A 14,986-nucleotide genomic window follows, 5' to 3' on the forward strand; every position below is an offset into this window, starting at 1 on the left:
GTTAAAAGCTATCAAGTGTGCTGGCTTGTCCTCCTCTTTACCTGTGCTTCAATTCACAAGTCAAGTAGACAAACTCACTTCTGATTGAATATATATATATATTATTATTATTCATTGTGCACAGGCTAATCTGTTATCCATAACTTTAAAACACTCAATCAGAATCCTATAACTGCAAGAAACCAAGTCAAGTGGACAAACATTTCAGCTCAAGCCTTTTTCAGTGCTCATTACTAAGTACTAATTAGGATCTTACCTGAGCGGCGGCTAACCTTTCCTCCCCATCTCTGTCTGCTGTTGCAGGTATGTGAACTGTGCCCGTAATGAAGAGGAGCAAAACCTGGTGGCCTTTCAGTACAAGGGTGAGATCTACTACAGGTCCTGCAAGCCGATCCCACCCCGCTGTGAGCTGCTGGTGTGGTACGGGGACGAGTACGGCAGGGAGCTGGGCATCCGCTGGGATCTGATGTGGGAGAACAAGTGTCGCTCGACAGGTACTGGAGCTGCCCTGTGCACCGAGGAAAATGCTGTGCTGTGGTATATTATCACTGCCTGCTTTTCATAGCAATTCATCGATGGAACAATCAATCAGAGCCATTTATGAATCGGTGTTTTAGACCAGGACTTTTACTAATTATTATTATTATTATTATTATTATTATTATTATTATTATTATTACTGATTAATCAAAGCAGGCTGTCCCTTCCCCTCACACACTCTCCTTCTCCTCACTATAACTGATGCTCTTTCTCTTTGTTCTCCTTTCTCTCTAAACTCACACCCCTCCTGTATCCCTCTCTCCCCACTTTATCTCCATTCATCTTGCTCTCTCTCTCTTCCCCTCTCTCTCTAATTCTCCTTTTCCCTTCTTCCTCTCCCTTACACATGCACACATACTCCCTCCCCAACCTTCTCTTACTCTCTCACCCCCTTTACCCCAACCTAATCATTCACTCTCTGCCACCCCTGTCACTTTCCCTTCTCTAAACTTTCCCTCTCCTACCCCCCCCACACAATCCTTCCTCTTTCTTACACTCTCACCCCTTTCTTCTATACTTCCCTCTCTTCCCCACTCCTCCCCTCTCTCACCCTCTTTCTCTCTTTCTCTTACTTCAGAAGCGGATTTGGAGCAAGACCTCGACATCTATCCCTGCCCTCACTGCACCATCGCCTTCACTGCCGAGCAGTACCTGGAGAAGCACACAAAGAGGACTCACCCTGAGGAGTATGTGGTGATACTGAGAGCGCGCTCACTCAGGAATCAATCGTCACAAAGCGGGGCGCAGCTTCCTGTACCCCCGGTGAGCTCAGTGACTGCACGCTCTGGGAGAGTTCACAAATCAGACTCGCAAGCTTCACATCGCTGCTCTGAGTGTGGGAAGAGTTTCACTCGGTCAGGAGACCTGAAAAAACACCAGCGAACTCACACAGGAGAGAAACCATATCGCTGCTCTGAGTGTGGGAAGAGTTTCACTCGGTCAGACAGCCTTGAAACACACCAGCGAACTCACACAGGAGAGAAACCGTATCGCTGCTCTGACTGTGGGAAGAGTTTCAGTCACTCAGTATCCCTGAAAGCACACCAGCAAACTCACACAGGAGAGAAACTGTATCGCTGCTCTGACTGTGGGAAGAGTTTCAGGTGGTCAGACAGCCTTGAAAAACACCAGCGAACTCACACAGGAGAGAAACCATATCGCTGCTCTGACTGTGGGAAGAGGTTCAGTCAGTCAGGACACCTTGTTTCACACCAGCGAACTCACACAGGAGAGAAACCGTATCGCTGCTCTGACTGTGGGAAGAGGTTCAGTCAGTCACGCAGTCTTGTTTCACACCAGAGAACTCACTCCTGACATGCCGAGCCCTGCATGACTTCACTCATTGTGAGGGGAAATATGTTTCCTTTCATAACTGAACACACACCTACCTGTCAATGTTAAACATTGTGTTGATTTTGTTGAGAAATTAATTGAGCTGCACAATTTTAAACAGGGACAAGGTTGGGATCAATAATCTGCATTATAAAAAAAAACTTACGACAGTACTGTACATGCACACTGCAATCTTGCAGTTTATTTCATTTGAACCGGCTTCAACCATTGTGTTTACAATGTATTTACTATACAGATCTTTGATTGAACATGCTTTTACTGTACTTTACTACACTTTGTTATTCCGGCTCAATGACACCATCAATCCCTGAGCTCCTCTATCCCTTTGTTCCATTGTTCTCTAGAACCCTCTTTATGTTCCGTAACTCACAGTGAGAGTTCCATGGAACCTTCTTACTTAGTGTTCCAAAGTCCATAGACTCTCAGTGTTCCATGGAACCTTCTTACTTAGTGTTCCAAAGTCCATAGACTCTCAGTGTTCCATGGAACCTTCTTTGTTCTCCCTCTGAGTCTCAATTGAAGACATTGAGAAAGAATTTCTGGTTGAAACGTTTGTCATTGAATTTATTAGGTTTATTTTATTTTATCACAATGTAGCGCTATTGTGGGTTTAATAGTTATGGACAAGCTGATATAATGATGAGATCCTCAATATGCAAAGTCATTTAAAGACGTTTTTGCTGGGAAGATGTCAAAGTCTCATAGACTTTTTACCAACGCTACCATTTTAATGAGGGGTCTAAGGGTTTAAGTTCTGTTTTTAAAGTGAACAGACTCCTTTGTTGTTGCCTGTGATTCAATGTCAATACACTTTGCTATTCTGTTTTAAAATGTTTATGCTTTGTTAAATTAAAACAACATGCCTGTTATGCTTAAATATGCTATTTAATATTTATGATTATTTATTTCACTTTTTTTTTTTTTTAATCTTTATGAGATTAACTGGACAAGTCGTATTCTATTTTATGGCGTTTTACATTTCATCTCCTGGCAGATACAGCTGCTGATTTTATACGAGATGAATCTGTGTTTTTAAATGTTAATATTTAATTCAGGAGCCCCAATAAACGTTTTAAAGACAAGAAAATCACTTGTGACGTGTCTCTGAATGTTTAGTATTGTAATTATACAAGCATTCTCAGATAATTCTATTTCTGTATATATACACACACACACACACACACTCTGTATTTGAAATGTTTAGCGAAGTTAGCCCCTGTTGAGATGGTACGATCTCGTTTTGCGATGGAGAGCTGGGTTTTGTTTAGAGATTTAGACCTAAAGCTGCTGCACCTGCATGAAGTTGGGAGCCTGTATGTATCGCTCAATATTAACCCTTACCGCAGTGCATTTACACAGTAACTTCGCAGATCACTTTCCTCATACCTACAATATGCATTTAACGTGTTTACATTGCAGCCGGCTCAAAACATTCTTTTAAAAATAATTTACTACAAACGCCTTTTGGTTGTTTTGTTTTTTTGGTTTTTTTTTACAAAGTAAACATTTTATTTCAAGAAGAATTTCACTCAATGCATTGTTTGTGGTACAGTCTCATTGAAAAAAAAAATCGTTCTTAAAAAAAATGATGAGTTTATTCTTGAAACAGTAAAGGACTCCTATGTTGTGACGAGGGAAACACATATAACGCACAAGATGTAGAGTGAAACAACTCGAGAATGTTTAAGTACTTGTGTTACTACTTCTATCATTTGCAAAGCACTTTGAAGGCTTCAATTAGATTCCAGATGTTTTGTAAAATCGACAGGCTTGTGATTCAACAGAGACAGGAGTTAAATGACAGTCTTGTGGGATATGATGATGTCGGTTCAGCCCCGGGGGTGAGCGCTGAGTATTAGCGGGTTTTATTGCTGGTTCAGGAATGATAGATCTGGTCTTGTGGGATATGGAGATGTTGGTTCAGCCCCGGGGGTGAGCGGTGAGTATTAGCGGGTTTTATTGCTGGTTCAGGAATGATAGATCTGGTCTTGTGGGATATGGAGATGTTGGTTCAGTCCCGGGGGTGAGCGCTGAGTATTAGCGGGTTTTATTGCTGGTTCAGGAATGATAGATCTGGTCTTGTGGGATATGGAGATGTTGGTTCAGCCCCGGGGGTGAGCGCTGAGTATTAGCGGGTTTTATTGCTGGTTCCAGGAATGATAGATCTGGTCTTTAAGGATCCCTGTGTACGTCTCGATCGCTGCCGCACTTTCTGTGTACAAGTTTCTGTCAAATAAAACAAAAACAGAAATATACAATCAATGTTGGAATTTAGACCAAAGTTCACACGCTGCTGTAGAAACACTAGCCGGGGGTGGGGGCGGGGGGCAGCACCCCCTGACTTCACATGGCTTCCATCATACACAGGGGTTACAGTTTTGTTCAATGGCTTTCAGCACCCCCGCTATAAAAATGTTTCCAGCGCCACTGACTAGGGGTAGCGTATCTTGCAGCTTGTCAGAATGTTATTTTAAGTTCGTTATTGGATTATTCGCTAATGTGTTACACATTTCAATAAAAAAGATATGCACATGTCAATCTATAAACTAACCATTGATGGACAATGAACGGCATTGTTTAGCTTGTTGGTACGATAGCAGTTTACAGTTAATATACTTGAAACAGAGCAGGACCATGTATACATAGGGTTGAATTTATATATCTGTACGTACATGACTTTCTCGTCCACCTTCCATGACTTGACGTCCTCTATCCAGCCGCTGGCGAGCGCGGTCCCCTTGCCCCAGTAATCCCACAACGTGTCGGTCACGACATTACCCCAGGCGGAGGGCGGGGCTGTGGGCTCTGCATCGCGCTTCTGCAGCCTGAAACTCTCGACTCCTGATAATGCAATCGGGGATGAAGCGTTCAGAGCGGGCACAGCAGACAGGACACACGATATATTATAACGCGCAATAATGCATTTCCAATACGCAGCATTGACCGTCAGGTCTGTCAATCTGTGTTTGCTTCAAACAAGGGGGAAGTCAATATATATTTTTCATATACATACCATAGCAGAAAACAGCCAGTAAAACAGCCACAGTAATCAGTTTCATTTTGAATATTGGAATCTGCGAAAGAAATACATATTTATACAGTATATCATTCACATCAGCCAAGTGTCGCTTTATCTGCGATTAACTTTTTCGTCCACAAGGTGTCGCTGTTGCACTCAAACTCGATCGTCTGAACTTTTACATCGGGGAAAAATATTAAATTCAAAACTCAAAAAGAACGAAAGAAAGAAAGAAAGAAAGAAAGAAAGTATTTTAATTTGCAAAACCATATATGCAATTGCATGCACGCTGATAGTTTATGAATACGGCCGATTCCTATGCGGAGTTAAGAACCAACGTGCAGGTAAAGCCGGTATGGACGTCGTTACTCACCAGAGCGTCCAGCGGATCTGAGTAAAGACGATACAAGCTGACCTCGCCTTGGCTATTTATACGGGACCCGGATGCTTGTGCAATGCCGTGTTTGTGTTTTTCTGTCTAGTAGCCCCGGCTGGCCATGCTGGACATGTCCAAGTTTACGGTCCCAAGTCCAGGCAAACAAAACAGCGACACTGCAAACACAGAGTCCAGGGTAGAGGGTCAGGGTAACTGGAAAAGAGTTAGCGTCACCTAGAATTTTAGGATTGGGACATAATGTAAAGACAAACTATGTGGCCGTAACCTAGATCTTTTATTTAACATCAAAGAAACTATAATGATATCTCAAAAGTCTACCGGTAGAATTAATGCTAGTGCAGTAGTATGTCATGTTAGATTTTGAAATGTCACATTTTCCAGTTTGTGTCTTTTTAAGTTTATGGAACACTACAAAGCGGCGGCGTGCAATTCATTATGTTAACGTGACGTTATTCCATCAGGTTTCATTCGACTTGATGAAGCAAGATGAGTTCCTTCTATAGCATTCATTCTTGGACAGAGCTGTACACTGTAGGGTAATTAAATGAACGCACATGACTTTTTTTGTGTTTTCTCCATGCATATGATTCTAAAGTTCAACATGTTTACTTACAGTGATTTTATTACAAAAAAACATTTTTAGGTAAAAAAAGGAACATAGAACCACGTGACGCTGGGGTACAATCTTACAAGCAAACTACAAATATTATATGAGGAGGAGGAGGAGGAGGAAGAGGGGGTACTAAATTTGATGAAGGTGCTATACACTGTGTCACCCGGTTCCTATGGACTATGCAGAGCCTGCTCTATAGTTGCCACGTTTTCCAATGAGGTAAAAGGTCGACAACGGGCTCTGAAACATGATCGATTCAGAGCCGCACAGTGAAACAGGTTCAACACCAGTTAGCAACTCACTTGGATTCAAATTAAACACCTCCTTCACCGGCCAATCTTCGTGCAGAGACACGTGGCACATGACGTGTACATCCTTCGGATGAGACGTAAAACAAACGAGCTCCTACTGGAAGTGACTCTGCAGCAGCAGCAGCAGCAGTTGTTGATGATGCAGAGTTCACCCCTCTACCTCTAGAAGTCGCTTTGGGTAAAAGCGTCTGCTAAATGACTAAATACGTGTTTATATTATTATTATTATTATTATTATTATTATTATTATTATTATTATTATTATTATTATTATTATTATTATTATTATTATTATTATATTGTAGGTTATTAATCCACAGGGAGAGTGAATCTACAGTGTGGGGGTGTCAGGGTGTGGGGTCCTATACCTGCTGCACAGGGAGAGTGAATCTACATTAATGACTTTCCTTTACAGGCTTGTGTTTGAGTAGCCACTGGGAATCATTGTAAAATAAATCAAATACAACAGACAAAAAGAAAATGTCATTTTTTTATTAATGCATTAATTCCAGAACTCCTTTTTTTGGTTAAAACACGAAGCTCCAGGCATAATCGACTTTATCCGAAACCCATTTCACCAGGGGCAAGGTGACAGGTCTGATGTGATCTTCGTAGTACGCCTGCGCGAAACCGCTAAGAGGAGCCGTGAATTCCAGGTTATCAAACCACGACCTGCACAACAAAACACATTAAAAACGAAATTAAAAACGAAATTTTATTATAAGCGACTTATAACAACTGCTGCTGCTGTAGAGTCACTTCCAATAGAACCTCGTTTGTTTTACGCCTCATCTGGATGGAGCACAAGGAGGTGAAGTGACTCGCTCAGGGTCACGCACAGTGAGTCAGTGGCTGAGCCGGGATTTGAACCCTCACCCTCCTAGCAAGCCCTTTTCTTTAACCGCTGAACCAGCAAGTCTCTAATCTTTGGACTAACTCATGTTAGTTAAAGTAATCGCAGACTAGTGCTGCTCGGGATTGTGAAACCAGTCAGCGGTAGAGAGAAAACACGTCAGCCACAAGGTTTCCCTATCGCTGACCGAGAGGTATTTTGCGGCTAATTAATGCTGGCGTGCAGAAACACCAGCGTGCAAACCAGCCCCCCCTCCCCACATCGTGTCATTTTACTCGCTCACCTGTACCGGTCCAACAGCCCAGCCTGCTCCGCCTCGCCGCTCTGTACATCCGCCGGGGCGCCTTCAGACAGGTAAACTGTAAGAAGATGGTCTATGTAAAACATTTGCTTGAATGCACAATTCAAAAATAAATTCTGGTTTTCGGATTTAGTTCCTTCCGAATGTTGGGTGACCCCAAAACCCTCCCTCTCCCCTCACCCCTCACCCCTGACGTCACAGCAGAATTCCACAGCCGAATATACAATCGAGGTGGATCGCAACTCGCGATCCTTGACCATTCGAGTATGAATCATCCCGTAACGGGTTCAAGCGATTTAAAAGAGGCTACCTCGCAGCGCGCAGGCGAGGACGATCGTTACAACGAGTGTTCTGCACCCCATTCTCCAAGCGTGACGAGTCCTGCAAAACATGAAGAGTTATTTCATTCAGACACATAAAATAACCGCTAGGGGGCACTGTCGCTTGTTCATAGCTACACTTTACCTGCTAGGATGAGACAGGATTCTGAGAAAATTATTATTATTATTTATTTATTAGCAGACACCCTTATCCAGGGCGGCTTACAACTGTTACAAGATATCACATTATTTTTACATACAATTACCCATTTATACAGTTGGGTTTTTACTGGAGCAATCTAGGTAAAGTACTTTTAGTCTTCTGAGTTTTATAAGAAACAAGAGAATCTAATCGGCAACAATGACATCTCGCACCAAGTTCCTATTAAATTACGAATCCCAGGCGGACTCAAAGGTAATCAATCACACCTCAAAGTGGAGGGTACACCCCATCCTATCCAGCGTGTCATGAAAAAAATAATAATGCTACAAAAATAAGACAGCACGTTTTTACACACATTATTACACACAATACCAGAATGCAATGCCAGCGAATCACGAGTTCACTTTCACCTGGTAAATCTCGCTTCAGGATCCACTCAATAGGAATGGTCTGTTCTCGCTTTCTCAGTGCGTTTGAAATGGTGAAAAACCTTGAAACGATATTACCTGTACTGTTTAAGACTGCATACATTTGAATTTTGAAAATATTGCCCTTATTTATTTATTTTTATGTATTCCCTGTAAAAAAAAATAGTATTTTATTATTTTTTTACAGAGTATAAAAGCACAATTATAAATGGTAAACAACATTAAACTAACAACATGGCATTATTAATATAATTGCATAGCGCTTCCCCAGCAGTGCAGAATGAATCGATTAGGATATATTAGGTGTAAGATAACATGACAGAAGTTGTTCTCATTTTACAATGACAGGTATGTTTCAATAGCGTTTCCTACCTCTCGGCTCCACGGTAGAGTGAGCGCTGTTTTACACCCTCGACGCTTCGAGATTGTATTTGAAGGGGTCGGGATCGGATGTTGATCTGCGCGGGTCGATCATGTCAGACTCCGCCGTGACCTTCCGCAGCTTCGAGCCAGCGCTTAGCAAATCATCTCCTCTGTGTTTGCGGGTTTTATTCTTTGGAAGAATACAGATATGTTGTCTTTTGGGGTTTTATATCTGTTTAGACAATACTTTCACATTCCTGTATTTATTAGAATTTTTTTAGACTGTCGTTTCCAGGGTTGCGATCGATTCCCTTTTTTCAATTTTTGAAAATCAATTCCCCCAAAATATATTGGCGAGATTGAGTTGGAAATGGGGGGATGAATCGCGAAGCACAGTTAGATTGTGACTCTAAAACACCCCAAACAGACACTACTAGCTTCCCTGTGCTTTACCATTACTCTCGGTGCTTTACAATGCTTCCCTATGCTTTACCAGACCTCTCTGTGCTTTACAATGCTTCCCTATGCTTTACCACACCTCTCTGTGCTTTACAATGCTTCCCTATGCTTTACCAGACCTCTCTGTGCTTTACAATGCTTCCCTATGCTTTACCAGACCTCTCTGTGCTTTACAATGCTTCCCTATGCTTTACCAGACCTCTCTGTGCTTTACAATGCTTCCCTGTGCTTTACCAGACCTCTCTGTGCTTTACAATGCTTCCCTATGCTTTACCAGACCTCTCTGTGCTTTACAATGCTTCCCTGTGCTTTACCAGACCTCTCTGTGCTTTACAATGCTTTCACTGTTATTATTGTATAATGTGCTTGGAAAAATAAACAGGAGGTTTTATAGTTTTCAACGCTTCGTTTTTACTAAGAATTCGCAATATTGTAACTTCTCCATGTCTATTAATTACAACGATTCAAACACAGGCATGTTATGTTGGGGGTAAGCGGGTTATTTGATGTATTGCTCCAGATTGTGAAGTCCCAGAGGAGTCTGAACTGTGCGGCTGTTTATCCGATGCGGGGGAATGTTCTGATAAGAACACGAGAGCGCTGTTTGTTCACATTACTGCATGTTTAGATATGAAGGGGGCTTGATGGCCCAGTGATTAAAGAAAAAGTATTAAGACAAGCGGGTCCCCGGTTCAAATCCCAGCTTAGCCATTAACTCGCTATGTTCCGTCCTTCGGATGAGTCGTAAAACAAACGAGGTCCTATCGGAAGTGACTCTGCAGCACCAGCAACAGTTGTTGATGAAGCATATTACTCTCTAATTAATAATAATAAAATACTATTCTGAGTAGACTGATAAATAACTTCATTTCTCATGTTGGGATTGACGATTATATCATACGCAATACATGTAGGATGCGTTAAAATGCGTATTACGATATTTAAAAAATAAATTCCATAGGTTTAATGTTACTTAATCAGATTATGTCTGTAGGCCTTTATTTTGATCCTATAAAGAGACTGGTTATTGTAAGTAAACAGAGGTTTTGATCACAACACGTTTTTCATTGGATTTATTTGTGATTCTATGAAACGTTTTTAGATTGTATTTTTAATGGTTTTTAAAGTATTTATATTTATGCAAACTTTACTTTTTTGGGGGAGAAAAAAATAATAATGATTAGATAAAATAAGCGAGTGTGCTCTTTGAGCCTGTTATCTAAGCAGCCTGGTATTTGTGTAGGTTTGCGAGGTGACTGAACTTTGGATTTCAAAGGCTGTGGCGGTTGTTTGTGAAGTCAACAAACTCCTTTTACAACTAAGCAGATTTAGAGACAGTTTGAAATCTCGTTTCTCTAAGAACTGTTAACCTGTGACAATGTTTATAAAAAAAAATAAAAAAAAACACTGCCCTTGAAAAATATTTCTTAGCATTTTTCTAGGAACCCTGACCTTTGAAACACAAACCGTCAGAAACCTGCTGCAATCAGCCAGCATCTGTGTGTGTGTGCATAGCGCCACCTGGAGGTCAAACAAAAAAGAAATTCAGAGTGAAGAGAAATGATAATGTCCCAGTTGTGTGTGTTTGTATGCAATTCAAAGCCATTCTCCTAAATCTGATCTTTAAACCCAGAGAAAGAAAAGCTACCAGGAGGATCAAATCCCAGCTCAGCCATTGACTCACTGTGTGTGACCCTGAGCAAGTCACTTCACCTCCTTGTGCTCCATCCTTCGGATGAGACGTCAAACAAACGAGCTCCTATTGGAAGTGACTCTGCAGCAGCAGCAGCAGCAGCAGCAGCAGTTGTTGATGATGCAGAGTTCACTCCCCTAGTCTCTGTAAGCCACTTTGGATAAAAGCGTTTGCTGAATAACTAATTAATAATATAATGGACCATACCAAGTATTTGCCTACTAGATGGCACTGATATAACTGATACAGATTTGTGCATGAAGTCATATTCCCCCTTCAGTCACTGTGTGTGCAGTATTACACCATGTTATGTTCCCTGTCTATGACTGTTTTTTATAATGCAGATCATGTTTGTTTTTCAGAGTCATGGCCGGGCAGCTTCTCTGAACTCCATAGAACAAACCATGCGACTCTTGAGAAAAACAAAGCAACCAAACAGCGTTGAAAACAAACGTCTTTTATTAATAGTATTATTTTCAAGTAGAAGACAGGAGTTTATTTCTGCGTTAAAAACAAACTTAAAACAGAACAAAGCAATGAATGAGACGTGTTGACAGAAAAGGGAAGCAGTGTAGAGGAATGATCAATTCATCTGCTTCAGAGGGGCCAGACTGGGAGGAGAAAACAGGTTCTTTATTGGGGCTTAATGTTAGCGAAAGCTTCATCCATCTGCTTCTTCAGGCTCTCAAAGGTATCTTTGAACCAGTTCCTACAAAAACAAACACACATATATTAATAAAACCAGAAAGCCATATTCATACACCTCGCATGTTCTATAAAATCGCTGGTCATGGGTGACTTCCAAAAAATGAATTATAGGCCAACTTATAACAAGTTTTATCTCTTACTACTAAAAGCACTAGAGCCCAAACGCTGGTCTGCTTGACTCTGTCTCTTCTAGTTTCAATAATAACCCTGATGAAGGCACTAGAGCCCAAACGCTACTATGTTTGACTCGGTCTCTTCTAGTTTCAATAATAACCCTGATGAAGGCACTAGAGCCTGAACGCTGGTCTGCTTGACTCGGTCTCTTCTAGTTTCAATAATAACCCTGATGAAGGCACTAGAGCCCAAACGCTGGTCTGCTTGACTCGGTCTCTTCTAGTTTCAATAATAACCCTGATGAAGGCACTAGAGCCCAAACGCTGGTCTGCTTGACTCGGTCTCTTCTAGTTTCAATAATAACCCTGATGAAGGCACTAGAGCCTGAACGCTGGTCTGCTTGACTCGGTCTCTTCTAGTTTCAATAATAACCCTGATGAAGGCACTAGAGCCTGAACGCTGGTCTCTTGTGGTTTCATGAACACACTGGCTGGGTTTGCAGGAGCAGGGGCAGTACCTGGTGTTCACGCTGAACTCGCTGTTGTGCAATTCTTCCACGGCTGCCTTGGTCTTCTCAGTCAGGTCCTGAGTCAGAGTCTCCACCTTGGTCTGGAAATTATTGAAACGCTCGGTCAGGGTGGCATCCTGGGGGGCACTTTCTGTAGAGAGAGACACACACAGAGACCAGGGCTGGGAATGAGACTCCCATTGCATAGCAGTGTGATCCATTCCGGGTTTTAATAGGAGTTTCATAATAAGACACACCTGAGCTTGTTAGCTAGACACACTGGGGGCTGATCAAGCTGGTAGTAAAACCCAGAATGGATCATACTGCTGTGCAATAGGAGTCTGATTTCCATCCCTGTAACACCCTAACCCTATGCAAAGCAAACTGCTGTAGTCGACAGTTTTAAAGCAATTTTCGTTTATTAGCAGCTCAGTTTGGTTAGTAATTGCATTTCATCTCTGTTTGAAAAATGTTATTTTTTTTGTATGTAATATGTCACCATTACTTTTTTTTTTCAGGGAGTTATAGGGTGAAAAACGTTTTGTTGTTGTAAAATTAAATAGTTCATAAGCAATTACTTACCGACGAGCACGGCAAGAGCCAGCACAACTAGAGCGACTGCGACGGACAGCTTCATTTTCTATTGATGTGATAGTCACTTCACTGGAGAGAGAGAGAGAGAGAGAGAGAGAGAGAGAGAGAGAGAGAGAGAGAGAGAGAGAGAGAGAGAGAGAGAGAGAGAGAGAGACGAGTTACTATACAGCTATGGACAAATGTTTTGCATCACATAGAATTTGCAGCACAGCAATTAAGAGACTTTTTTCATTAGTAACTTTCTGTAAAATTGCAGGTTTCATTATTATTATTATTATTATTATTATTATTATTATTATTATTATTATTCAGGGGTAAAGGCGTTTGCTTTGTTATGGTAACACTTTATCTATATATTTTTTTAACACTGTAGGGTACCGATCGCGTGTCTTCGATATTCATGGTCCCATCAGTATGAAATTATTGACAAAAACACTCCGTCGAGTTTTGTGCACGGGACTACTCGTTTACAAGAGAGTCCTGGATAAACCGCACAGAACATATTATACATACATACATGCATACATACATACATATACTCTTTTGTCAAGATCTTTAAGTTGGAGAACTCGCCTTGCAAAAACTTTAAAGGAAAATGCATTATAAACTGGATACATCGCTAATTCTACACGCAGTCACAGTTAGGATGCCTCACGCTTACCTCGCTTCAGCCTCGCTTTGGATGTGATGTCGAGAGTTGAGATGCAAACTGGACGTACCTGCGAGCTCTTTATACAGTGCTTGGGGTGACGTCACACGCTGATTTGGAAGTCGGTGACGTAGCATCGCAGAGTATCATGCTTCATCGATTCTGCAAAATCTGAAGCAATAACCCGGCCTGATCCTTCCTGATCAAATAAAGAAATCTGCACCCCTACAATACAACCAGACTCACAGAATCAAATCACACTGTGAACTACTGTGGCGTGTTCATTCGTTCATTGTGACACGCTTATTCATTGATAGGGTTATAGGATGTCATGTTTTGTAATTGATTATTGCTGGCGTTGTGTTATTATTATTATTATTATTATTATTATTATTATTATTATTATTATTATTTATTTATTTATTAGCAGACACCCTTATAAAGGGGGACTTACAGTCGTAAACAAAAATACATTTCAAGAATCACAGTACAAGTAATAATACAATTAAGAGCAAGATAAATACAATGACTTTGGTTCTAGCAAGTACAAGTGTGGCAAAATACGATATATGACAAAATACGATGTGTGTGTTTTTTAAAACACTATACTATCGATATTCATGGTCCCATGAATCTGAAATTATTGACAATTATATAAGAATTTATTTATTTGGGAAGTCCATATGAGCTTCAGATAACTCGTTTAGAAAGGTGTCCTAATACAATACTATATATATATATATATATATATATATATATATATATATATATATATATATATATATATATATATATATATATATATATATATATATATATATATATATATATATATATATATATATATATATATATATATATATATATATATATATATATATATATATATATAGATAGATATATAGCTTCGAGATACGTGATAATAAGACGCAATTCTCGTTCTTGATAAATCAGGGGACGAGTTGTCTATCTTGTCTAGGAATTTTTAAATACAAAAAATATATATAATAAGCAAGACAATACATAAATAAATAAATCAATTCATTAATTAATCAATTAATTAATTAAAGTGAAATGGAGCCATTAAAATAGAAATAGTGGTCTGTACGACTTCCTAATGTCTGTGTTTCTCTTGTATGTTCCATATTCTCAAAACTTTTACTCCAGTCTTTAAAATGTATTTGTTTTGTTTTACAGTAGTTGGGGGGGAAATGAGGGAAAGGTTTTGAAAACACGGTCCATACACCCGCTATGATGACATCACCATGACGTGTCCGGCATTCTGAACTCTGTCCAGCGTGAAGCGCTATCTTCAGAACCTCTCGCCTATATGATTAAAACAGCTCCAATCTTCCAGTTTTTTAGACGGTGTAATGTATTATTTATGTATTTTTTTTTTACAAAAAATAAGCATGACCCCCCCCCCCCCCCCCCCCCGCCCCCGCGTTGATAAGCGCAATCTCAACCTTTAGCCCACAGGGTTACAACGAGTCCTGAATCCTATCCATTGTACACACAGTGTTGGAAACAGCGTTTGTAATTCCATTCAAACGATAAAGACGCAATACGCGCACAGAGTCCACGCGGTTCATCGCGACGC

At 40.6% G+C, this 14,986-nt stretch overlaps 3 protein-coding genes across 3 annotated transcripts; 1 reads left to right on the forward strand and 2 right to left on the reverse strand.

Annotated features, from left to right (window-relative positions):
• Positions 1–303: 303 nt before the first annotated feature.
• Positions 304–3,080, forward strand: LOC131727997 (zinc finger protein 239-like; the record flags this gene model as incomplete). The annotated part of the gene is made up of 2 exons (XM_059019215.1): positions 304–494; positions 1,118–3,080. Coding segments are annotated over 2 exons (928 nt in total), but the record flags the coding sequence as incomplete, so codon positions are not given.
• A 386-nt stretch (positions 3,081–3,466) lies between these two features.
• On the reverse strand, positions 3,467–5,369 carry LOC117434107 (apolipoprotein C-II). Its single transcript, XM_059019216.1, has 4 exons — positions 5,286–5,369; positions 4,907–4,967; positions 4,566–4,734; positions 3,467–4,119 (listed from the first exon to the last, which is right to left on the reverse strand). Exons 2-4 carry the CDS (start codon positions 4,950–4,952, stop codon positions 4,032–4,034), a joined length of 303 nt encoding a protein of 100 aa, XP_058875199.1. The 5' UTR covers positions 4,953–4,967; positions 5,286–5,369; the 3' UTR covers positions 3,467–4,031.
• A 5,885-nt stretch (positions 5,370–11,254) lies between these two features.
• On the reverse strand, positions 11,255–13,521 carry LOC117434109 (apolipoprotein C-I-like). The gene is made up of 4 exons (XM_059019218.1): positions 13,399–13,521; positions 12,726–12,806; positions 12,153–12,294; positions 11,255–11,522 (listed from the first exon to the last, which is right to left on the reverse strand). Exons 2-4 carry the CDS (start codon positions 12,778–12,780, stop codon positions 11,447–11,449), a joined length of 273 nt encoding a protein of 90 aa, XP_058875201.1. The 5' UTR covers positions 12,781–12,806; positions 13,399–13,521; the 3' UTR covers positions 11,255–11,446.
• Positions 13,522–14,986: the final 1,465 nt, after the last annotated feature.

The sequence above is a fragment of the Acipenser ruthenus genome, unplaced genomic scaffold (genome assembly GCF_902713425.1).
Source record: "Acipenser ruthenus unplaced genomic scaffold, fAciRut3.2 maternal haplotype, whole genome shotgun sequence".
In the NCBI taxonomy this organism is placed as follows: domain Eukaryota; kingdom Metazoa; phylum Chordata; class Actinopteri; order Acipenseriformes; family Acipenseridae; genus Acipenser; species Acipenser ruthenus.

Excerpts from the sequence above, each read along its gene's own strand:
- LOC117434107 (XM_059019216.1), bottom strand. The coding sequence starts at position 4,952 with ATGAAACTGATTACTGTGGCTGTTTTACTGGCTGTTTTCTGCTATG. Across the intron at positions 4,735-4,906 it reads ACTGGCTGTTTTCTGCTATG|GAGTCGAGAGTTTCAGGCTG; the intron begins GTATGTATATGA and ends TTGCATTATCAG. Across the intron at positions 4,120-4,565 it reads AAGGTGGACGAGAAAGTCAT|AAACTTGTACACAGAAAGTG; the intron begins GTACGTACAGAT and ends TTTATTTGACAG.
- LOC117434109 (XM_059019218.1), bottom strand. The coding sequence starts at position 12,780 with ATGAAGCTGTCCGTCGCAGTCGCTCTAGTTGTGCTGGCTCTTGCCGTG. Across the intron at positions 12,295-12,725 it reads GGCTCTTGCCGTGCTCGTCG|AAAGTGCCCCCCAGGATGCC; the intron begins GTAAGTAATTGC and ends CTCTCTCTACAG. Across the intron at positions 11,523-12,152 it reads GAGTTCAGCGTGAACACCAG|GAACTGGTTCAAAGATACCT; the intron begins GTACTGCCCCTG and ends TTGTTTTTGTAG.